This window comes from Dendrobates tinctorius, unplaced genomic scaffold (genome assembly GCF_039654945.1).
Source record: "Dendrobates tinctorius isolate UK_male_01 unplaced genomic scaffold, ASM3965494v1 ptg000039l, whole genome shotgun sequence".
NCBI classification, from domain to species: Eukaryota; Metazoa; Chordata; class Amphibia; order Anura; family Dendrobatidae; genus Dendrobates; species Dendrobates tinctorius.
Genome location: NW_027361707.1, coordinates 6,867,249 through 6,893,510, shown reverse-complemented (window position 1 = coordinate 6,893,510; position 26,262 = coordinate 6,867,249). Strand labels below are relative to the sequence as shown.

The window sequence follows — 26,262 nt, the reverse complement described above, 5'->3', positions numbered from 1 at the left end:
TTGCAATATTTATCAGTTTTATTTTTAATACAGATTGTGATTTGCTGAAAAAAAAAAAGTTCTGAAAATACAGTAAATAAAAACTACATTTTAAACATATAAAGTTTATTAAAAAATATGAGAAGGATGTACATAAATCAATGTAACAGTTTTCATAAAGGCAATATCTACGCCAATGAGATATGAAAATGTGAACATGCACAATACTGACAGAAATAACAATAAAAATAAAGTTTAAAAACAAAGTCAAGTTTAGCCGCCGTGTGCGCTCTTCTCACTAAGAATAAGGGGATTACGAAAAATACAGATATATTATGATTAGTCGAAAGGGAAGGAAAGGTTGTTCTCAGCCTCGGTGTCCTCCTTTATGACCCCCACAGCCGACTATTCGGGTGCGCTTGTAAGGGGAGACAGCGGAGGTCTGAGGAAAGTAAAGTCCATCTGTCCCAAATTTTAGAAAATGTATTGTGGTGACCTCGGCATATATAAATGACATTCTTAAAAAGTCAAAAGACAATTTCATCAGCGATCGATTTGGATTGACTGTGGATATAGATCAGGGTTTTCCTGATGTTTTGACCCAAATCTTCATTTGTGTTTTTTTTTTTTTTTTAAAGGTCATGGAGTGCTTTTTACAAAAAAAAAAAAAAAAAAAAAAGAAATTTTTTAGGTTGTGTGGAATGCATGAACTGTTCATTTTGATGAATTTGACACCCTGTACCAAGTGCAAAAAAATGGCCCCCACAATACATAAGGCACAAGCTTGGCATCATGAGTCTCCGCAGAGCCTAAGTTAGTGAGAAATCTTACAGAGTAGGTGGAGAATTTGGGAACTGGGCCAGCAGGACGTGACCAAGTTGTGTGCACACGTTGAGGATTCTGCTGTGGATCCGAAGCAGTTTCTGCTGCGTTGTACAGTACCATTATTTTCAATGGAAAATGAAAATCGCTGTGCATATGCTGCGGATTTTTCCACGCGGATTTGCTGCGGTTTTAAACCTGCAGAATGTCACTTCTTTGTGCGGAATCTGCAGTGGTTTTACACCTGCTCCATTGCACAGGTGTCAAACCACAGGGGAAAACCGCAGGTCTTTTGACCTGCAGATTTTGCAAAATCCGCGCTGAAAATTAAGTAGCAGAATCCGCAACATGTGCACACACGCTTAGGGTACTGAATGGCTTAACGCCATGTAGATCTGAGCCAAACATACCAGATCTGCTCTATCCCATAATCCAGCCCCACCGACTCACAGAGGAGGGTACGTGCACACGCTGCGGATTGTAGTGCAGATTTGGCCGCGTGGATTTTGTAAAATCCGCAGGTCAAAAGACCTTGCGGTTTTACCTGCGGATTGCTCTGCGGTTTTTTGATCTCCTCAATGGAGGAGATGGCAGACAGCAGCAGAATCCGCAGAAAGAATTGACATGTCAGTTCTTTCTGCGGTTTCAAAACAGCAGAAAAACCGCGCGGAAAAATCCGCACCATCTGCACTGCGGTTTTTTATTCCCATAGGGAATAATGGTGCTGTACACCGCAGCAAAAACTGCTGCGGGTCCACAACGGCCAAATCCGCTTCAGAATCCGCAGCGTGTGCACACAGCCTAAGTGTAAGGCGGTGCTCTTATCTGCTGAGCCACTGACCAGATCAATAAGTGAATCATTTTTATGCCTGTACAATGCACCAATCAACGGTCAGAAAAGAATATGTAACGGGTGAGCGAGGTCCGGGTCATATGGATTGTCCCACACACAAAGTACACGAATCAGTACATCTTGGAATAATAATTTCCACAATTGGATGTGTTAAAACTCTGTCTAATCATTCCACATCTCCTGGGCAGGGGAGGATGCAAACAGGACAGAACGGGATCATAAATGAAACCTTGCGTCTGAGGTAAGGGAAAAAAAAAAAAAAAAAGCACCCTTCGTCTCCGAGGTAAAAAGAGCACCCTTCGTCTCCGAGGTAAAAAGAGCACCCTTCGTCTCCGAGGTAAAAAGAGCACCCTTCGTCTCCGAGGTAAAAAGAGCACCCTTCGTCTCCGAGGTAAAAAGAGCACCCTTCGTCTCCGAGGTAAAAAGAGCACCCTTCGTCTCCGAGGTAAAAAGAGCACCCTTCGTCTCCGAGGTAAAAAGAGCACCCTTCGTCTCGGAGGTAAAAAAAAAAAAAAAAGCACCATTAGTCTTTGATGTAAAGAAAAAGTACCCTTCGCCTCTGAGGTAAAAAACAGACAAAACACCCTTAGGGTACGTGCACAAAGACCTGCGGATTATCTGCGGTTTTGCCTGCGGTTTGGTCCTGCGGATTCACTATCTCCACAATGGTGGAGAAAGGAACCCGCAGCGGTTTCCGCAGAAAGAATTGACATGCAATTCTTTCTGCGGATTCAAAACCGCAGCAAATCCGCGCGGTTTTTTCCGCAGCGTCGGCACAGCGTTTTTTTTTTCCCATTCAAATGAATGGTACTGTACACCGCAGCTAAAACTGCTGCGTGTCCGCAGCGACCAAAACCGCTGCGGAAACGCAGCGGAATCCGCAGCGTGTGCACACAGCCTAAGTCTCTGAGGTAAAACATTGTTTTTAAACAGGCAGGGAAATGTTTATCAGCTGTGATCGCCTGCTGTCCTGTCTGTATACGCTCTTTCAGTGTTTACCTGCCCTGGAGATTTCTTTAGTTTAGACCATGTCTCTGCACAGTCAGACACCGCCATTACACAGTACAGAGCAGAGAACCATTGACCAGGGTACAGAGCAGAGAACCATTGACCAGGACTTGTGTAGAGAACTTTTACCCTCTTGATTGACCCAAAGCTCAGCTTCTGCTAAAAGTATTTGTTAACCATAAAAATCCGCGGTGAATAAAAGGCGATTTTCACATTCCCTTTACACCCCCTGCATTTCCTCTAGGGACATTGGCCTTTAGACTATGCGGAGAGCGCTTCTGCTAGAGAACCCAGGCTAGATCCGCAGAGAACAACTGACCGCACACCGAGCCGAACGTCAAAAAAAAAAAAAAAGTTTTACTAGACTACACAGATTGTTTTATGGGACCATAAAGATGTAAATGTTGTAATGTTTTAAACTGGTTTTACAGCTCGTGCCAAAGTACTCGGGGGATGCTGGGAGTTGTAGTTTTGGAACATCTGGAGTGCCACAGACTGAAAATCTGGATCAATAAATTAAAATCAAGAATTAGAATATTGGTTCGTCATGCCATAAAATGCAATGGAAGAATTGATTTGTAGATTGATTTGTAAATGGAAAGGGACACTGAACTGTTCAGCCCCGCCATGATGTACCAAGCACCTGTGCTTGGCTTGAACCGTCACTCTGTGCTGATATAGTCCTTTTAAAAAGGGGTTGTCCGATGAAAACAAGTGATAATCTACTCATTGGTGATGGTCCAACCTGCTCTTTTATCCATGATATAATGGGGCATCAGCGCACCACTGACCACCGCTCCATTCATGCTTTATGTGGCTGCTGAGCGCAGCACTTGGCTTTTTTTTCCCCAGAGAATGAATGGAGCAAGTGTCTGATGTCTGCCCTGCCGCAACATTTTGTAAAGGACATAAGTTCCCCGTTCTACAGATGGGGCCAGATACAAGAGGTCAGACCCCCACTGATCACCGGAGAACCCCTTTACTCTCCATTATACCCGAAAAAAGCTTTATTGGCAACAGGAGTCACTGCACGCCCAGAATAAGGTGGCGGGGGGTGGGGGGATTCGGGATCACACAGGGGGCCATACTAAAGTAGTTGGCTGGTGCCATGAAATGTAAAGTTGTCATGTGTTACCGGGCACACAAGTTCCTTCTTTCCTTTTTCGGATTTCTTGCACATTAACAATTCATCGGCACTTTCAGAAGGAGACTCTGATCTTTCATCAGACACCTGCAACAGAAGAAAAACCTAGTATAAAAACATCGGACGTCACCACCATCTTTCCATATGGGTAACGTGGTCAAGAGAGACTTTGAACCAAGAACTGAACGTCAGTCCGTGTCTGCTATGCCAGAGCCCTGCCAGCCTTCTACCTACATCCCCTGTGCATCGTCCGATACGCAGGCCCTGTAACTTCATATGTGCACCATGCCACAAACATTAGATTGCATTGAGCCTACTATTCATTCGAGTGCTAGGGGCTACGAATTGGCTAGTAGCGCTTCAATCTGGCGGTCAAGTACTGCCAACATAGCTGCTGGACCAGGATTTAGCAATTTTTTTTCTTTTGTATTCAACTCTAACCGTTGCAAAAAAAAAATTAAAAAATCTCCACGTCTGCAAAACTCAGAAGGGAATATGCAAAAAATACTGCCATATAGTCTCAGTATGACGCTCACATAAAAAAAACAGGTGAAACAGGACGGTGCGTACCTCGTTCTCAATCATAGACACAGGAGATGAACTCTTGCTCGCGGCCAGTGTGACCGAGGCCAGGTCATTATTGCGAGTCCTCTTCTTCAGTGGCTTACAGGCATCAGACAGGTTGTGCACCGCTGCAAAACAAACCAAAAAAAGTCTCCATTTACTGCACCACTGAGGACGCTAGCTAATCCTGATGATGCAGTGGTGAGGCTGGTTTGATTGACAGGTCTCTCCTTATATTTGTATAGTGAGACCTGTCAATCAAACCAAAACTGGACAGGGAGATACCAGGGGGAACCTCCCAGGGGACATGTGTCCCTATTGCCCAGCTCATTTTAATACTATATATTCTTAGTGGGGCCAGCTCCACAAGTCCAAATTTACAGACTAATGTAGAGACCGGCCTCTGGCCCTGACCTGAATCAAATACCTAAAATTAGGGGTGTCGGGAGCCAGATGAGCCGTGATCAAATATTATAAAGGGGTCAAGCTGTGTGGAAGCCAGCCCTATTAATATTATACACCACTATATCAAAACTTCTAGGAAGGCGACCACACAAAACCGCCAAAGTAAATTTTTGGGTGGGTGGTCACTATGTAGAATATATGTCACAAGAAGTCAGATCTGGATAAGATGACGTGCATTACCTGTCTGGGTCCTAATGGGGGCGCTTTCTCTGCTACGACAGGGTCTGGAGGACTTTTCGTTACGGATCTCGGCTTTCTATAGTTTAGGGAAGGAAAAAAAAAAAAAAAAAAAAAAGAAGAATCAATATTTCTTAACCTTACAGTTCATCAGTATCTTAAACATCCATTTCTGTGTAATCAAAATCTGCATTAAATGAGCGGCCGATGGGCGAGACGTGGGGCAGGGAGGGGGGCAACAGGAATAGTCCCATCATGCTGTACACCTGTTCCTGACTGCCATCTAGTGGACACACTGCAGAAGAGCCTCCTTCTAGCAGCAGCTGCGTAAACAGGAAGTGACATGACGCTGTACATCTGCAGCATGATGTGCACGGAGGAGGGGTGGTGGTGGTGGGGGGGGGGGGGGGGGGGTAACTAAAAAAAAAAAAAAAAAAAATCTGAAATCTTCGGTGACTGAAGCTCGTCATTGCTGTATTAATAATGTAGAGCCTATATGTAAAGCAGACATAGCTCACTTCCATTGACGAGATATCAGACTTGGGGGGGGGGGGGGGGGGGGAGAATAGGGATACAGTATTTTTTAAAAACTTATCCTTTTAAAAGTTGTCCTTCATGAGATTATGGAAAAATTGGAGTCTATTCTATTTGTACCAAAAAAAAAAAAAAAAAAAAAGAATAAAGCAGCATTAGCTGCAGAATTAACTTGCTAATGTGTTATGGAGACATTAGCGGGATTTATTGAAGTTGGGGGGAAGAAAAAAAAAAAAAACAGAAGTTTTCCATAGTGTCAGACAATGACTGGAGCAATCTGATTGGCTGCTGTGGGCAACTGTGCCACCTGTATACCATCCTCGCTGCGTGCAGTGTACACCCGGGGATTCAGGCCACCAGATCTGCCAGGAAACCTCCCGTCACTACAGTCTGCTCTGGTAGGAAATCTGCGGGAACCTTGTGACTTACAGATCTATACAAGGAGCAGGAGGTCATTTGGCCTTTTCCCCAGGCTTGGACTGGATCTCTATATTCCCTTCCTTCCCGCTGCTACAGATCCAATGCTGGCCATGTAGAAATATTGCACGGCGTACCAGTCGTAGAAAACGCAGTTTGTCTCACCTCTGCAATTAGTTTTCTGCATACATATGGCTGGAAAGGGCAGTACATTCCTGCAGACCTCTCAAGTATGTAGTTTACCCAGATTCTGCAGAGCGGCGCACGCAGAAAGGAAGGTTTGTTTTAATTTCCCTTTTTTTTTCAAGGGCATTTAAAATATTTTTATAAGTGCATGTAATATTTTTTTACTGGATTTTTTTCAATTTTTTTACAGCACTTAGGCTAGTTTCACACTAGCGTTTTTGAGCGCAGCGACGGCCTGCGCATGGCCGCCGCTAAGCCCCGACCCCGCCGGTAGCTCCGCCTACCGGCGCATGACGCTGCATGCGCCCTGCGTCCCCTATCTTTATCACTGGGGGGGCGCAGGCCGTGCGCAGTATGCGTTTGCCGGCGCATGCGTCCTTTTGACGGTGCGCCGACCTGCGCCACTCGCAACCTGCTGCAGTTTGGTTGCGCCGGCGCACCGTCGATAGGGGACGCAGGGCGCATGCAGCGTCATGCGCCGGTAGGCGGAGGCGCGTCAGGGGGCGGGGCTTCGCGGCGGCCGTGCGCAGGCCGTCGCTGCGCTCAAAAACGCTAGTGTGAAACTAGCCTTAGCTTTATTTTTTTTTAAAAGTGCATTTAATTTCATTTATTAATTTTTAATTTAAGTGCATTTAAGTTCTGTATTTTTATGAATGCATTTTTTATCATTTTAACCACATTTATTTTTTAAGTGCATTTCTTAAATGCATTTAATTTTTATCTTTAAACTGCATTTAAATATTTTTATAAGTGCATTTAATTTTTCATTTTTTAACTGCATGTATATTTTTATAAGTGCACTTAATTTCATTTATTAACTTAAATTTTATTAAGTGCATTTCATAAATTCATTTGTTTATCATTTTAACTGCATTTAATTTTATTTTTTAAATGCATTGTTTAAGTGAATTTAATTTTTTAACTGCATTTAATCTATTTTTATAAGTGCATTCAATTTTATTTTTTAAACTGCATTTATCTAATTTTAAAGAAGCAGAGGGAACAAAATTGCAGAAGTGGACTTAAAAACTGCAATAAAAATGGCTGCAGTGTGGGAATAAAACTACCTCTCCATCACTAGTATTATAAATTCATATGTAACAGACAGCGAATGATTCTCAAAGCGATTCGGAGGTCTTGCAGCTGCATGCGGCACTACAGGACAGGGTATTGTTTTATTATACACTTTTATTATTAAAAGGCCTGATTGTGAGGATCCAAACTTCTAGGATAACAATCTTAATTTATATAGCGCTAACATATTCCGCAGCGCTTTACACACATCATCGCTGTCCCTGATGGGGCTCACAATCTAGATTCCCCATCAGTATGTCTTTGGAATGTGGGAGGAAACCGGAGTACACGGAGGAAACCCAAGCAAACACGGGGAGAACATACAAACTCCTTGCAGATGTTGTCCTTGGTGGGATTTGAACCCAGGACCCCAGTACTAACCACTGAGCCACCGTGCTGCCCTGGTCATAAAAGGGGGCGCCTCATCTGTGTGGAGGGGTGCAGCAGGATATGTCGTCTTGCAAGATTGGATAGTAATATAGCAGTGAGACTATATTAGGGGGCTTTGATCAGTTGCTTTTACAATGTTGAGATTACATGTAAAACTTTAGGGGTATTTCTTTTCTGTGCTGCACTGACCATTGCTGGCTGCAGAATGAGTTAACTGAAATACTGTCAGTGAGCTTAGCCAGGATTGGGAGAGGGGACTTGTAACTCTAAGAGAAGAGTCAGACGGTAGTATAACTTGGACAAGGATCGCAATGTCCGGCGGCTCTCCCAAAGTGTGACAGCTGCATACAAATACGTGCAGTCACACTCAGATCAGGAGAGCCGACGGCCAGTCCGTGCCAAGTGATCCTTGTCCACCGTCTGACTTTTTCCTAAGGCTGTGTTCACACAAAGATGAGATATATACAGTGCCTTGCGAAAGCATTCGGCCCCCTGGAACTTTTCATCCTTTTGCCACATATCATGCTTCAAACATAAAGATACCAAATGTAATTTTTTGGTGAAGAATCAACAAGTGGAACACAATTGTGAAGTTGAACAAAATTTATTGGTTATTTTAAATTTTTGTGGAAATTCAAAGACTGAAAAGTGTGGCGTGCAATATTATTCAGCCCCTTTACTTTCAGTGCAGCAAACTCACTCCAGAAGTTCATTGTGGATCTCTGAATGATCCAATGTTGTCCTAAAAGACTAATGATAAATATAATCCACCTGTGTGTAATCAAGTCTCCATATAAATGCTCCTGCTCTGTGATAGTCTCAGGGTTCTGTTTGATGCACAGTGAGCATCATGAAAACAATGGAACACAACAGGCAGTTCCGTGATACTGTTGTGGAGAAGTTTAAAGCCGGATTTGGATACACAATCATTTCCCAAACTTTAAACATCCCAACGAGCACTGTGCAAACGATCATATTGAAATGGAAGGAGTATCATACCACTGCAAATCTACCAAGACCCGGCTGTCCCTCTAAAGTTTCATCTCAAACAAGGAGAAGACTGATCAGAGATGCAGCCAAGAGGCCCATGATCACTCTGGATGAACTGCAGAGATCTACAGCTGAGGTGGGACAGTCTGTCCATAGGACAACAATCAGTCGTACACTGCACAAATCTGGCCTTTACGGAAGAGTGGCAAGAAGAAAGCCATTTCTCAAAGATATCCATAAAAAGTGTCATTTAAAGCTTGCAACAAGCCACCTGGGAGACACACTAAACATGTGGAAGGTGCTCTGGTCAGATGAAACCAAAATAGAACTTTTTGGCAACAATGCCAAACGATATATTTGGCGTAAAGGCAACACAGCTCATCACCCTGAACACACCATCCCCACTGTCAAACATGGTGGTGGCAGCATCATGGTTTGGGACTGCTTTTCTTCAGCAGTGGCAGGGAAGATGGTTAAAATTGATGGGAAGATGGATGGAGCCAAACACAGGACCATTCTTGAACAGCTGAAAACTGCTGTTCACAAACGATCTCCATCAAACCTCACTGAGCTCGAGCCGTTTGCCAAGTAAGAATGGGCAAGAATTTCAGTCTCTCGATGTACAGAACTGATAGAGACATACCCCAAGCGACTTGCAGCTGTAATCGCAGCAAAAGATGGCGCAACAAAGTATTAAGTTAAAGGGTCTGAAAAATATTGCAAGCCCCACTTTTCAGTTTTTGCATTTCCACAAAAATTTAAAATAACCAATAAATTTCATTCAACTTCACAATTGTGTCCCACTTGTTGATTCTTCAAAAATTAACATTTGGTATCTTTATGTTTGAAGCATGATATGTGAGAAAAGGTTGAAAAGTTCCAGGGGGCCGAATACTTTCGGAAGGCACTGTATATATTTTTTTTTTTTTACACTGCAGGATCTGCAAGATGCTGAGTTTTTAATGCAGCGAGAAGAATGCAAAGTGAATGGGATTCATGGAAATCTCAGGCCCATTGATATTTTTTTCTCCTTGTGGGCACTGGGAGTTATGTACAGTTTCCACATAAAATTGCATTTATCTTGAAAATCCATAGGTTAAAAAAAACAAAAAAAAAAACATTTTCTTCTTAGCATATGTTTGACCCCACATCATGTCAAAATGGATTGCTCATAAAGCCTGTAAAAGCAGTTCAAGTTTGATGTGGTCATAAATCAGCACAGGGGAGCCAAGAAAGACACTTAAAAGTTACAAACTCCCATTAGACTGAGCTCACTCATGGATCTTAGTTAACTCATTCTGCAGCCAGCAATACACTTCTAGAAGGCAAACTTCGAAAAAACAGAGGGAAATATGGGGTACAGGAAGTCAGCTCATCAAACTTTTGATTAGCAGTCTTCAACTGTTAGGCAGCGCACGGAGCCGCCCCAGTCTCGGATGTGGAGATAAATAGCAGAAGAAAAAAAAAAAAAAAAGGATGGATATCCTCCAGCGGTAGCCAAAAATATATACCAATTAGTTTCAGCTTAACGCCTTAATCAAGGTACCCCCGATTAAGGCGTTAAGCTGAAGCAATTTGGTCTGCTTCTCTCTATGTCTATGGATCTCTTTTGGTGACCGTTTTGGTGACAGTTTTTAATGGAATTAATAAACCATTTTTTTTTTTTATATATTTTTGGCTACCGCTGGATATTCTTTTTTCTGCTATAGAAGACAAAGGGTGCAAAATTATTTATGAAATCCAATGGCCAAAATGATTTTTTTTATCCCCAAAACATACATTTACGCAAAAATAAAATGTTTCCTCAAAGATTGATTTAGATTTCCGCCAGTCACTGGTAACTGATGTAAAGTTTTGTTCAATCGTTCTGCAGATGGAAAAATGATCCTATGTAAAAAGTAACCTGTAGATTTGTGCTCACCGCGAAGTCCATCGGTGTGACAGAAGGGTTTAACGCCAAGTGACAAAACCTTTTGTCACTGGGCAGATCTCATTGGATCGCTGTTATGTGCTGTATCCTTTTGGTAGTGAATGCAATATTATTCCTCCCGTGTTCAGTTATACAAAAAGTTGTCAAAGCGACGGCTTCTTCCCATCTGCTGCAGGGTTAGATCTACTTTGTTAGTATATTACTATTATGGCATATGGAAAGACATTACCTTCTGGGTCTGGGTCCTGAGCCTCTTCCTAGGAGCAGCTTCCTCGTCGGGGGCTTTGTCGTCCGCTTCTATGTGGCTTCGTGTGTTTTCATGCAATCTACCTTTAGAGGGAGGTTGTGAAATGTGTATGAAAATCCCAGGAATAAGAAAGGCGCTCCTCTCCAGCCCCTCATATAACATTTGGTCACATTTTCTATGCCAGATCTAATAGCAAGTAGGCCATTTTATTTTTGCATATATGTAATAGAAGATAGAAGCAAAGCAGTCCCCAGCGGACAGGTCTGAGGCTTATGCCATATATGTATGATCCATTGCCGGAGCTGCGCCCCATCGGCTTTTCCACGGACAAAGCACAACATTTTCTGCCATAGTCTAGGGGGGGCATACTGTACTTGAATGCATTATTTTTGGCGCCCTGACAAATGGATCACACATAAAAGTCTAATGTCCTGATCAATAGGGGTCTAGATGCACGACTGCTAAACAAAGGGGGGGGGGGGGGGAGGTCGAACAAGACCTGCTCTCCTCTAAGGACAACTCAAAATTTACTAATGCTCACCTAAGTGCACTTTGCTCTGTGACCCCCATCCATCAAAACTTATGACATGTATCAACCCCAAGAGAATCCATTTACCCCCCCCCCCACAAAAAAAAAAAAAAAAAAAAAAAAAAAAAAAAAGGAAGGAAAAACCAAAGCACTGTGCAATTTCACAAAAAATCTGGAGCTATGTATGATGTGTGCGCAAAAAGGGGGGCTGGCTGACTGGTTCACATCAAGCAAGCCCATCTATAGAAAGTAGGGGTCATTAGCGCTATTTTATATGCTTCCAAATCTTGCGATGTGTGAGGTATTGGGTTGCCCCATTTTTGAAAATGAGTCTCATTATAAAGTTTGCATTTTTCATTTATTTTTAATTTATTTTACAGGCTTTTCTTTCCTGCACATTCAGCTTTGATGTGGTCATAAATCAGGCAAGAGGAACTCAGGAAAAATTAAAAAAAAAAAAAAAAAAAAAAAAAGGAAAAAAGAAATAAGATAATCTCCCCATCTGACAGATTCTCAGTTGACTCACTATGCAGCGATCGCAAGACCGCGCAAAACTGCAAAAAAGTTACCAAAGATGGATAACCCTTTAATATCTCTCCATAATGCAAAAAACTGGTGGAGCATATATACCTCTGCATGAAATTGGAAACATATGGAGATACACAAGATAAATCGGCACAGTTTTGCATAAAAAGGTGCACTTCTCTGGAATTCATCCAGCGCTGTGGTTTTTCCTCAGACTTTTTCGGCTAGAAAGCAGCTCTCGTATGTACGTGTAATGTGCACAAAGACAGAACGTAAAGCAACGCCAGGTAAAAGGTCAATTGTTTTATTTATTGCTGGCTAAGGTCACCCATTTAAAACCTTAAAGAAAGTGAAAGCGTCGGATGCACAGCATATAAATAATCACAGTTTTCCTTCCGTCATCATCATCACTTGTGTTTAGCGTGATTTTTTTTTTTTCGGTAATACATGCGACTCGGATAATACACCCAGAAGTGTCCGCCCCGCGCACAACGGAGGAAGAGAATGGGAAGGAAACTTTTGTTATCTGGAACATAGCTAGCATAGTTGCAACAACCACTATAGTTACTCCATGTAAGAAAAAACAGATGAAATGACTTTGTTTATTATTAGGATGGACAGGTTTACCATTAGGGAGAACCACTGTGCCGATACAACGTGTGACTGCACAACGAAGAGGGAAAGGGGGGAAAGAACCACGAGAACAAAAAAGAAAAAAAAATATAATTTTTTTTTTTTTTTGACAAGCAGTCTCTTCATAAGGAAGCCGTACGACAGTAAAGAGTAACAACAAGTGTGTGTGTCCAGAAGTCGGCGACCTCGGAGAAGGCGAGCTCCTCGGCACCGGACGCGGCTTAATATCTAACTGGACGGGAGTATATATATATGTATCCAAAAGAGATGCTGAACCAAACTCCGCAACTTTGTGATATTACATGCAGTTGTGAGTGTAGGTTGTTTTTTTTTGCTTTTTTTTTTTTAAAAAGGGTTAAATAAATTGTTAAAAAAAAAAAAATAAAGTTAAAAGAACCCATTTCTACGCTCCATTTACAAAGCGTTTCCATTTCTGATTGGAAGTGAACGGACAACATGAATTTCATTTACTTCTTGATCTCCTCTCTGGTCGCTCTTCGCACACATTTCGCTCGACGTCCTCCGCGCTCTTCTGCTTTGTACCTTGGAAGGATACAGAAGTATTTTTTTTTGTTTCATTGTTCCCCAATATTCCATGACAAATTGCTGAGAAAAAGGCAAAAATAAATTCACTGCTCCAATGGTGGGATAATATGATCAAATAAGGGGGGGGTGTAAGGGGGAGCACAGACCGCCAGAAATGCTTTTAGGGTGGTCTGAGATCCAAAGTCAAGTCTTTAATGGCTTGCTACCTACAAGTGACATTTTTCTTGAGCGCCAATTTACAGACTTTTGCCAGGAAGCAATGCCCAATACTAGCGCCATCTCCCCAACGAAATTTCACAAAAATCTGACATGTGAAGGGGGCTGGCTGACGGGCTCGTGTGATTTATAGTCTCATTTCATTGGGGGAGATCTCCTTATAGCAGCATTTTATAATCTAAGACGACTTTCTGCTCAACCTTGGGTGCGTTATGAAACAGACTTAAAGGGGTATTCCCATCTCCAAAATCCTATCCCAATATATAGTAAGAGTAGTAGAAAATCCCTCAACTCTTGATTTGCCAAGTCTCTTTTCTCATGTGCAGGCATTGCAGGACCTTACGTATCCCATGGTTACGTCTAGTGATAAAGTGAAAGGTAGCAAGTTGCTAGTGGTCACAACCATGGATACCTAAGGTCCTGCAATGCCTGCACATGAGGAAAGGGACATAGCGAATCAGAAAAACTATACTACATTACTAATTAGCGGTATTTCCTAATATTAGCAGAAAAAAGGCAGCACAGCTTACCTGCCCAGGTCTTTGAACAAATGCACTACAGGATGCAGCCAGCCCATATAGCAAGATGTTGGCAACACAGGTAATAAATAGACAGCCACTCACCACCTACCCATTCATGGAGGGGGTGACTGCTTAGTAATACATTTGCACAGTAAAGGAAATGCATAGTGTCTGGTTTTCAGCCTATTAGTCACGCCCTTAATATTCGATTAGGCGGGCACTCTCTCAATGCATCCAGTGTGAACACCCTTGTATACAAGACCAAACGTGCCGGGTTTGGCTGCACCCTGAAAACTATAGTGCACAAAATACATAAAAATAGTGAAGTATTTGTCGATATTTTGGTCAAAATATGCATGCTCGGGAGCCACGTCAAGGGTCCCCAAGCTTGCGAGTCCTATCACTAAACTAATAAAGCCACAAAAGAGAGGGCTAAAATCCTCCAAAAATTAAGAAAAAAAAAAAAAAAAAAACAGCAGAAAAAAGGCAGCACCGCTTATTTAATTTTTGGAGGATTTTAGTCCTCTCTTTTGTGGCTTTGCTATTAGCTTTGTGATAGGACTAGCAAGTCTGAGGATCCTTGACGCGGGTTGCGAGCTTGCATATTTTGGTCAAAACATACATGACTATTTATGTATTTTGCGCACTATAGTTTTCAGGGTGCAGCCAAGTCCAGCACTTTTGGTCTTGTATACAGGGGTGTTGACGGCCAGCCCGCCTAATCGAATAGTAGGGGCGAGACTAATAGACTGAAAACCAGACACTATGCATTTCCTTTAGGTGAATAGCGCCCTATACAGGTATTTATTGTGCAAATGTATACTAAAAGCAGTCCCACCCTTCTTCCAGGACTGGGTAGGTGGTGAGTGGATGTCTATTTAGTATCTTGCACCTGTGTTGCCAACATCTTGCTATATGGGGTGCTTGCATCCTGTGGTGCATTTGTTCAAAGACCTGGGCAGGTAAGCGGTGCTACCCTTTTTTCTTTTTAATATTTGGAGGATTTTAGTTCTCTTTTGTGGCTTTGCTATTAGTTTATTTCCTAATATTAGTACACCTACTACATATTGGGATAAGATCTTGGAGATGGGAACACTCCTTTAAGTACATAAGAGGTAAAGCCAAAGTAAAAATAAAGGGATGTTCAGCTAAAAAATATATAATTTAAAAAATGTTCTTAACTCCTCTTCTTCCCATCGCAGAGTTCAGTCTGTTTTTTCCCTCCCCTTCTTCCAAGAGCCTTAAAAATGGGTAATCCCATCTCCAAGATACTATCCCAATATTTTTTTTTGCTTCATGGTCACTCTTAAAAGATTGGACAGGACTCCTATGGATGCGGAGAATACGGAATATTTTTTATGCACCCATTAATAAAGGGGGCAAAAAAAAAAAAAAAAAATTAACAGGAGTCATCCAAATTGACAGCAGTATTTAAAGGGGTTAGCAGCAGTGATCACAGCTAGCTCCTCTTGGTGCTGCCTCAGGCAGAAGCCGGATGTGTAACACAGTCTGCCTGTGAAAGATATGGTGCAGGCTCAGCTCCTCAGCCCGGGATCACACTACCATGTGTGATGCGAGAACCTCGCACGAGTCTCTCGCATCAACACTCGGCACTACCGCCCGGCACTCAGGAACGGAGCTGCGGCTGCATAGAAATTTCTCGCATCACACACGGTAGTGTGATCACGGCCCAATACATATACCAGCAACCAGATTGAGTTTTTATGAAGATTGAGGCCTCATCTAGATTAGTAAACTGCATAAAGGCATGCAATTACACTTATTTTAGCTGTACAATCACTTTAAAAGGGTTCTTTACCACTAGAATATGCCATAAAAGACTAATCAGGGGTGGAACAGACAGGTGATCCCATTACTAGACCCCCCAATCAGGTTTTTAAACTTACTCTATTAACATGGAATTATGCATTTCCTAAAAAGGAGCATCGGAGATTGATATATGTAAACGTTGTCACCCATGTTCAGAACCCTCTAATGTTTTTCACCTGTTTAATATAAAAAAAAAAAAAAAAAAAGGTCTATCTTTGGATGAAAAAGTGCTGAACCCTTAGTATAACAGATAGAGCTCGTAAAAACAATCACTTTTGCAATTTACCGCTTGTTAAAATTTGCAGCCGTTCTTGAGATATTAACATTTGTTTAAAGCCCATTGCCTTGGAGACCGACCACCGCTGATAAACGGCAGAGATGGTCGGTCTCTGAGGCAACAAGCTAGAAACAAATATTAATATCTCAAGAAAGAATGAAAATTTTAACAAGCAGTAAGTGGCAAAAGTGATTGTTTTTACGAGGACTATCCGACAATATCGAAATCTATGAAGATGGAAATAACCCTTTAACTCAATGGGTTGTGTGTTTTTTTTAGCCTTAACTTAAATCAGCAGCATTTTTTAAGCCATAATTTTAAAGTTTTCTGTTCACGTAGCAGCATAATGGGTTGCTTTGTGTGTGAAGAGTTGTGCTTTATATACACACCCCACAACAGTGCTATTTTTTAAGGTCTTTTATTAGTCTTCTGGGGTGGGGGAGGGTGCAAATCAAAATCATCCACCCCACTATTGTTTTATGTGCTTTGTCACTGTTGTTCACCTTCATTCTATGGGTTATACGGAATGCGGTGGTAACCAAGGATAATATTTTTTGTTAAGCTTGTTTTCCCTTAATTGTACACTCAGCACTGATTTTTCTAATTCCATTTTATTCTAGCTTTCCCTTAAGCTGGAGCGTTAATTAGAACACTCATTCCTCCGTTACTCCTCCTGGAATCAGTGGGGGACATCAGGAACGGTAATATTCAACGTATTCATTCACTTCTAGGTGGTTCATCTATCACCTTGTATAAAAAAAAAAAAAATTAAAAAAATGGACATCTCGTGCCACCTTTAGGAAGTAGCTATTTAAAAGGTGGCTTAAGCATTAACTGGCAATTTTTTTTTAGTTAAAAATGTATATATTTAGGGCAATAGATATTTAACGATTGTTTTTTTAATAAAAATTTAGCAAAATTTGACTTTTACAGTCTCTGTTTCCTGGCACATTCAACTCTGATTTCAAATCAACTGAAAAAGAAAAACTCTCCCATCATTAAATGAGGGTGAGCTCACTGACGAAATCTCAGTTAACTCATTTTGCAGCCAGCAGCAGGCAGTGCAATAAAGGTTACAGAAGACAAAACGGTGCAAAATTTCTAATATAAACCAATTATAAAAATGATCTTTTTAGCTCTAAATGCATTTAAATGGGTGGGGGGGACGATCCTCGGAGTCCATGTGTGCAACCTTGCCCCTCATCAGTGCAGGACAAGGGTTTGGGACAGAGACCACGGACTTGAGTCTAGGAGGGGTGGTAGGGTGTGTCTGGGGGGGGGGGGTAACATTTCTGCATTTGAAGACTGTCATAGGGAGAGATAACTTGCAGCCTCTATAAGAAAAAAAAAAATGCACCCTCCATTTGCAGGAGTAACAGAGGCACAACAAAAGGAACAATTATTTTAAACGGGGTGAGCAGACAGATCTGCTTACGTCAACCGCCCACAGACAAGTGAACATTTTACGTAAGGTGTGAAGGCGCCCCTTTAATGAAGTGGTCTTAAAGGCATTGCGCTTACCCTTTCAATAAAGAACTAAACGGCGGTTATAGGAAACAGCAGCGTTATAACGGTGGGTTACAGCTCCAGATAACGGGCGTACATACTATACATAATATATTCGGGTTGTATCACCTTTGTGGCTGCCATTTTTTTTTTTTTTTTAAATAAAAATGGCGGCAAAAGCTGCGACAGAACCACAATGTGTGTGTTTAATTCCTTTAGTAAGAAAAATGAATAATTACATACACTGAACTAAAAATATACTGTCAGGCGAAAGGGAAAAAAAAAAAAAAAAAAAGAAAACCGGTACAGATACTTCCAATATGCCGAAAGCATCTCGGTCAAACGTAAAAACCAGGAAAGGGAGGATTTTTTTTTTTTTTTCTCCCGTTGGCTTTTTTTTTCATTGCTATAAAATAGACTCTCTACATCTGCGTTATACGTAAAATAATAGAAGAGGAGGAGGAGATGTAACTACGTCAGCGGGAACATACAAAACAATGGCCGATAGATATAGTAAAAGGGATTAGTAGAAAGGGGTTTTTTTTTTGCTCCCATTTAAAAGCATGATGAAAGCTATTTAAATGCCTTAGAGTACAGTGCAGTATCAGGTTTACCAGAGTCTTCTTCAGATTTGGGCGAGGTGATTATGGCAAACTTTGTATTATAGCGGGCTTTTTGTTTATCGCTGAGCATGTTCCATTGCGACTCGAGTAACTCTTCGATCTCTTCGCTGGAAGCGTCGGGATGTTCGCTTATTACCTATGGGAAGGGAGGAAAGAGTAAGAGCTCAGAAAAATCACAGCAAATCCTTCTACATACAATAAAGTGGATGCATGTGTCCCACTGATAATTAAGAAACTCCAACCTTATATGATACGGACAGAGGGGGTAAGTTTTATATAAAAGGCTATACAACATTTTTTTTTACCATTAAGGCTGTGTGCACACGTTGCGATTTTTAAGCGTTTTCGCAGCGAACACGCTTAAAAAACACATACAGAACGCACTCCATGCATTCCTATGGCATTTCGCACATGCTGTGCTAATGCTGCATTTTTTTCCGCGGCGGAATCGCATCGCGGAAAAAACCGCAGCGTGCTCATTTTTTGCGGAATCGCCGCAATTACGCAAAGAATTGCCACGATTCCACACCCATAGGAATGCATGAGGTCTGCTTACTTCCCGCATGTGGCTATGCCCACCATGCACAAAGTGAGCGACTCGTGCGGATGGTACCCACGGTGTGGAGGAGAGGAGACACTCCTCCAGGCCATGGGTAACATATCCCTGTAAAAAAAAAAAAAAAAAAAAAAAAGTATTAAAAAAATAAAAATAAAAAAAATTGGGTTATACTCACCTTCCGGCGTCCCGCGCAGCCTTCCCAGACCTCAGCGATGCTCGCGTTCCCAGTAATGCTTTGCGAAACGTTTGATGACGTCACGGTCTCGATTACTGTAGCGGTCCCTATTCCTCGCGAGACCGTTACAGTAACGCAAGACCTCATGTCATCAATGGTCTCGCAAAGCATTACTGGGAACGGAAGCATCTCTGAGGCCCGGGAAGGCTGCGCTGGACACCGGAAGGTGAATATAACCAGATTTTTAATTTTTTTTTATTATTTTTAACATTAGATCTTTTACTACTGATGCCACATAGGCAGCCTCAATAGTAAAAAGTTGGTCACACTGGTCAAACACTATGTTTGACCAGTGTGACCAACCTGTCAATCACATTCCAAAGCGATGCTTCAAATCGCTTGTAAAGTGCTTGAATTTCGCACGCGAAAATCACAGGGAAAAAAAACACGAAAAAAAAAGTGCAAAAAAAACGCACTTTTTTTTCTGCATATGTGGGCACATAGCCTTAAACAGCATACACTGATTTTTTTAGATTTGATCTTTGTAAAATCCCTTTCTAGTTGACTACATTGGGGGAGGAAACAAGTATACGACTTGCCGGGGGGAAGCTCAAAACTAAGTAGAAGAAAAAAAAAAAAAAAAAAAAAAAAAAGATCTTGCGGCTCCACCTGGTGAGCTATACCCGCTGCTCCTCAGACGCCAGGAGCAAGGCTTAGTGACAAAAGCAGTAGGAGAGTAACCAAAAAAAAAAATTCACTAGGAAAAAACAAAACTAGGAATCGATATCACTTGAAACCAGGAAAGAACACAAAACACAGACGACCAAGGACGGAGGGTATAGTCCCTCACCATTGTTATTGAATGAGAAAGGGATTTTACAGCAAGTACAAAAATCCAAATTTTCTTAATAGCATTAGAAGATATGACCTGGGGGAATCCTAGATCAGCTAACCATGTGCACCACTTAGCAGACAGTCTCTTACTACACCAAATGCTGGTATAGAGCAGGTCTTGTAGAAGTTGGCGAAGGTGTGGACAGAGGCCTAGGTGGCAGTCTTTCAGACTGGTGAAACAGAGCTCTGATGCTTGACTATCCAGGAGGTCCTTGACCGCTATCATGAAATTAGCTGAAACCAGAGGCGTGAAAATTTGTCATTGGCCTTTTGGGCTTCAACAGCAGAACTGAACCATTTGGGAATGGTCGCTTTGGAGGACGATGTGTTCTATGTGTTCTAACGTTGTTCTCTGCCTGTCCAGGTTGAAAACTGTATCGCAGATGTGGATTACGGCGTGGGACAGGACAGACAGGTGAGGAATTTTGTTGCTTTTTATTTACTTTTTTTTTTTTACAGGAGACTTTGGCTTCAGTGCATTGGGCGTTAGGCATGTGGGAAGTGCTGGGCAAAGCGCCAGATCTGGCCAATCTAATAGACACGCATTTTCTGGGCGGCCCAATATACACAGCCCTTTACCAGCTGGAGAACACCAGCCGTCAACTGTCTGCTTTATCTTGGCTGGTTGTAAAAAAATGTGGAGGAACCCAAGCAGTTTTTTAAAAATTTTATTTACATACTCTATATACTCGCGCATAAGCCGAGATTTTCAGCCAATTTTTTTGGGCTGAAAGTCCCCCTCTCGGCTTATACGCAAGTCACATACCGGGGGTCGGCAGGGGTGTCAGATCATACTTAAAACCCCCCCCCCCCCCCCCCCAAAATCTCTGCAGCCCCCCTGCTTCTCTCTGGTAGCTCTTCCTTCCTTCAGCGGTCACGTGGTACCGTTCATTAAAGTCATGAATATGCGCATATTCATGACTTTGATGAGCGGTACCATATGACCGCTGAAAAAAGGGTTGCCGGAGACGCAGGGGCTGCAGAGACCGCGCCAGGAGGGGGTAAGTATATTCGTTATTCACCGGTCCCCGGGCCATCGCTGCACACCACTGTCCTGCACGTCCTCTGTCAGTGACGTTCAGGCAGCAGAGGGTACGATTACATAGTTAGTGCCGCCACGCCCTCTGCTGCCTGAACAGTCACTGACAGAGGGACCCGAAGACTGAGCGGGCACAGCGACGGACCGGGTGCCGGGACTGAGCCAGCGGTGACACCGGCACCTGTCCCCCAGCGACGGAGAGGTGAGTATGTCTTTTTTTTTTCTTTATTTGCAGCAGCGGCGGCATCATATGGGGCATAATCTATGGAGCATCTTATGGGGGCATAATCTATGGAGCATCTAACCTTTGTGCAGCATTATATGGGGTGTATTTTGTATGGAGCATCTTATGGGGCCATCATGAACTGTATGGCGCATTATATGGGGCTCCTGATTCATTATGAATATTCAAAAATGTTTAACCTACTGATGTCTCAATTAATTTTACTTTTATTAGTATCCATTTTTATTTTTGAAATTTACCAGTAGTTGCTGCATTTTCCACCCTAGGCTTATACACGAGTCAATAAGTTTTCCCAGTTTTTTGTGGCAAAATTAGGGGGGGGGGCGCTTATACACGAGTATATAGGGTAATTTAAAAAAAAATGGCGTGGGGACCCCTCTACTCTAGACAACTAGCTACGATAAAGCTGACAGCTGAGGGTTGCAGCCCACAGCTGTCAGTTTTGCCTGGATGGTTATCAAAAATACAGGTGAACCCAAGCAGTTTTTTTTTTTTTATACCATTATTTTTTATTTACAGTGCAGGCTGATGAATACTCCCACCATCTGCCGCCTGCTCTCGCTGTTACTAGCGGCAGCAGGAATAGGCTGTATTCCCATCAGCCGTCACTAGTGACCGGAGATAGAAAGTTTACCTCTGGTAACAACTGCTGACTCACGGTCTCTGACCGGTCGTAATGATTTTACTGCCGATCAGAGGGAGTGTTTGCAGTGTTGTCATGCACATGACAGCGTGGCAAACACTGGACGTTCAGGTCCCTATTTAAGTGAATAGTTCCGCCGGACCTAAAACATCCAGGGGTTCACCTATCACTAGTCATCAGTCATTGCACTGGAGATGATCTGTGATATCACCTATTGTGAATGGTAGATCATGTATTGTGTTAGCTACTGTACATGGAGGTGTTATCAGTAGTGATGAGGGTTCTTAGAGGACGCTCGGGTGTAATCCGAGTATCTTGGGCGTGCTTGGATAATATGGTCAAGTCCCTGCGGTTGCATATCTCACGGCAGTAGACAGCTTAACACATGTGGGCATTGCCTAAGGCCTGTTTCACACTTCCGTTTTTTCAAATGCGTCAAAATCCGTTGGTTTCCGTAAAAAAACGGATCCGCCATTTTTTTTGCAGGATCCGTTTTTTGTCCCATAGACTTCCATTAGTGGTTACCGCGGATCCGTCAAAAAAACGGATCCGTTTTTTTAAAAACGGATCCGTTTGCATCAGTTTCCGTCAAAAAAACGGAAACGGATCCGTTTGACGGACACAAAAACGGAAGTGTGAAACAGGCCTAACAAACAGGCAATCCCTGCGTGTGTTGCGCCCATCTACTGCCACTAAACATACAGCTGCAGGGACTCAAATATATTATCCGAGCACGCCCAAGACACTCTGGTAACATCCGAGCGTTCTCTAAGAACAAGTTAGAGTACACTCACTCATCACTAGTTATCAGTTATTGTACAGGAGGAGGTGAGCTGTAACATAACCCAGGATCCACCATCCACAATAGGTGATCTTCTGTGTAAGGAGTGGTAACAGTCATTATACAGGAGGAGGAGGGGGTGAGCTGTGACATCACCTATCAAGATTGGTGGATAACAGGATTTTTGGGTTGCTTACTGTAAAATCTGTTTCTCGGAGCCTTCATTGGGGGACACAGACCATGGGTGTATGCTGCTGCCACTAGGAGGCTGACCCTATGCACAAAGGTTAGCTCCTCCGCAGTGTACACCCCACCAACCGGCAGGAATTTCCTCAGTTAGTGAGAAAACAGTAGGAGAAGTAACAGAATAGATTGAAAACAGAACAGATAACTCAACTGTACATAACAACATAAGAACAGGAGTTGCAGAACATGGGAGGGTGCTGTGTCCCCCAATGAAGGCTCCGAGAAACAGATTTTACAGTAAGCAACCCAAAAATCCTGTTTTCTCTATCGCTTCATTGGGGGTCACAGAGACCATGGGATGTCCAAAAGCAGTCCCTGGGGAGGGAAAACAAACTTCCATCAGGCCAGCGGACTCACCACCGCTGCCTGCAGGATCCTTCTACCTAGGCTGGCATCCGCCGAAGCGTAGGTGTGGACCTTGTAGAATTTCACAAACATGTGAACAGATGACCAGGTTGCAGCTTTGCAAAGTTGCAGCGCGTAAGCTCTGCAAGGAGGCACCCACTGCCCGGGTAGAGTGAGCTCTAATTCCAGGAGGGGCCACTCGATGCTTGATCCGGTAGGCCTCCAAAATTGCCGATCTGATCCAGCGAGCAATAGTAGCTTTGGAGGGCGCCGACCTTTCCGTGCCCCATCTGGAATGATGAAAAGAGTCTGACTTCCTCAAAAGGAGTCGTTCTAGCTAGGTAGACCCTCATCGCCCTGACCAAGTCCAGCTTGTTCAAGGAGCGCTCCCGAGGGTGAGTTGGACCCGGACAAAAGGACGGGAGAACAATATCCTCATTCAGGTGGAAAGTGGACACCACCTTAGGAAGGAAAGAAGGCGGATGTCGTAGAACTACCTTGTCCTGGTGGAGCACCAAGAAAGGGGAACGACAAGAAAGGGCCGCCAATTCCGACACGCCGGATGGAGGTGACGGCTACTAGGAAGGCTACTTTCCATTAAAGGAGAGATAGGGAAACTTCCCTGAGAGATTCAAAGGAAGGACCTTGCAGAACCTCGAGAACCAGATTAAGATCCCATGGATGTACAGGCGCGCGGTACAGAGGAGCCGCATGAGCCACTCCCTGAAGGAAGGTCTTGACCGGAGGACGGGAGGCCAACGTCTTCTGGAACAAGATGGATAGTGCCGAGACTTGACCTTTTAAAGAGCTGAGGGCAAGGCCCGCATCAAGGCCTGCCTGAAGAAACGCCAGGACAGAAGGGAGAGAAAAGGATATGGGCGGAATGTTATTGGCCTCGCACCAAGTGAAATAGGCTTTCCAAGTACGGTAATAAATTTTGGAAGACGATGGCTTTCTGGCCCGGATCATGCTATGAATAACACGATCAGAAAAACCTGATCGTTTCAAAACCTCGGTCTCAGCCACGCCATCAAATTGAGCGGCCGAGAATTGGGGTGGCAAATCAGGCCCTGAGACAGCAGATCTGCCTTGTCTGGAAGCTTCTAGGGGCGTCCGCGAGAAGGTTGACGATGTCCGCGAACCAAGACCTTCTGGGCCAATTCGGGGGGCGATGAGGATGACTGGAATTCGTTCTGCTTTGATTTTCTTCAACAGCTTGGGAAGGGGAGGGAACAGGTAGGGGAGCTCGAACTGAGACCAAGGAATGGTCAGAGCGCCGGCGCCCATGGCGAGAGGATCTCGAGCCCTGGATACAAACTGTGGGACTTTCCTGTTGAGGCGAGACGCCAACAGGTCTACGTCCGGAGTTCCCCAACGACGGCAAAGCTGATGAAATACATCCGGATGCAAGGACCACTCTCCCGCCGCGAGACCCTCGCGGCTGAGAAAATCGGCGGCCCAGTTGTCCACCGCAGATATTGCTGGGACTGAAACCTCTGCCCAGTGAAGAATTTTGGACACTTCCGCTAGGGCTGAGGCACTCCGTGTCCCCCCTGGTGGCTGACATATGCCACCGCTGTGGCATTGTCTGTCTGAATACGGATTGGCAGGCCCCTGAGAAGTCTCTCCCAGTGACCGAGAGACAGATAGATCGCCCGTATCTCGAGGACGTTGATCGGCAGAACTGTCTCTTGAGTCGACCACCGACCCTGAACAGTGTGATTGCAAAACACTGCCCCCCAGCCGAGGAGGCTGGCATCCGTTGTCACAATCTGCCAGTGAATGGGAAGGAATGACCTAGGGCAATGAGAGGTGACGTCCGCCACCAAATGAGGGACTGCCTGACCCGGTATGAAAGGCGAATTGGACGATCCAGGGAAACAGACCTGTTCCACCGAGACAGGATGGCCTGTTGGAGGGGTCTGGAGTGAAACTGAGCAAAGGGAATCGCTTCTGTCGACACCACCATCTTTCATAGAACTTTCATGGTTGTCTGGAGAGATGGAAGTCGTGTGGTCTGCAGCTATCGTACATCTCGCTGCAGGGAAACTATCTTCTCCTCTGGGAGAAAAACCCTCGATCGACGAGTGTCGAACAATAGGCCCAGAAACACCAGACGTTGTGTCGGAACAAGGCAGGACTTCTTTTTGTTGACGAGCCACTCAAAATTGGACAGGGTGTCGAGGACGATGGTAAGACATTGGCGAGCCTGGTGAAAAGACGGAGCTTTGATCAGAATGTCGTCGAGGTACGGAAAAAGAACGACACCTCTGATCCTCAACAAGGCCATCAACGCCGCCATGATCTTTGTAAAAACTCTGGGTGCGGTGGCGAGACCGAACGGCAGTGCAACGAACTGGTAGTGGTCCTGGTGAATCGCAAAACGCAGGAATCTCTGATGCCCGGGAAAGATGGGAACATGTACAGTGGGGAAAAAAGTATTTAGTCAGTCAGCAATAGTGCAAGTTCCACCACTTAAAAAGATGAGAGGCGTCTGTAATTTACATCATAGGTAGACCTCAACTATGGGAGACAAACTGAGAAAAAAAAAAATCCAGAAAATCACATTGTCTGTTTTTTTTTTTCATTTTATTTGCATATTATGGTGGAAAATAAGTATTTGGTCAGAAACAAAATTTCATCTCAATACTTTGTGATATATCCTTTGTTGGCAATGACAGGTCAAACGTTTTCTGTAAGTCTTCACAAGGTTGCCACACACTGTTGTTGGTATGTTGGCCCATTCCTCCATGCAGATCTCCTCTAGAGCAGTGATGTTTTTGGCTTTTCGCTTGGCAACACAGACTTTCAACTCCCTCCAAAGGTTTTCTATAGGGTTGAGATCTGGAGACTGGCTAGGCCACTCCAGGACCTTGAAATGCTTCTTACGAAGCCACTCCTTCCTTGCCCTGGCGGTGTGCTTTGGATCATTGTCATGTTGAAAGACCCAGCCACGTTTCATCTTCAATGCCCTTGCTGATGGAAGGAGGTTTGCACTCAAAATCTCACGATACATGGCCCCATTCATTCTTTCAAGTACCCGGATCAGTCGTCCTGGCCCCTTTGCAGAGAAACAGCCCCAAAGCATGATGTTTCCACCACCATGCTTTACAGTAGGAATGGTGTTTGATGGATGCAACTCCGTATTCTTTTTCCTCCAAACACGACAAGTTGTGTTTCTACCAAACAGTACCAGTTTGGTTTCATCAGACCATAGGACATTCTCCCAAAACTCCTCTGGATCATCCAAATGCTCTCTAGCAAACTTCAGACGGGCCCGGACATGTACAGGCTTAAGCAGTGGGACACGTCTGGCACTGCAGGATCTGAGTCCATGGTGGCGTAGTGTG

At 43.6% G+C, this 26,262-nt stretch overlaps 1 protein-coding gene across 2 annotated transcripts in view; it reads right to left on the bottom strand.

The window, feature by feature from the left end:
• NSD2 (nuclear receptor binding SET domain protein 2) overlaps positions 1-26,262 on the bottom strand; it is a 104,082-nt gene that overhangs the window by 49,855 nt on the left and 27,965 nt on the right. Inside the window, exons 6-11 of one of the 2 annotated variants that reach the window (XM_073574440.1) lie at positions 17,978-18,122; positions 12,939-13,010; positions 10,763-10,863; positions 5,016-5,091; positions 4,377-4,498; positions 3,798-3,893 (exon numbers count right to left, since the gene is read on the bottom strand). In XM_073574440.1, coding sequence (XP_073430541.1) covers positions 3,798-3,893; positions 4,377-4,498; positions 5,016-5,091; positions 10,763-10,863; positions 12,939-13,010; positions 17,978-18,122 — 612 coding nt within the window. The remainder of the gene's footprint in view (positions 1-3,797; positions 3,894-4,376; positions 4,499-5,015; positions 5,092-10,762; positions 10,864-12,938; positions 13,011-17,977; positions 18,123-26,262) is intronic. The other variant, XM_073574441.1, reaches the window with a different exon arrangement.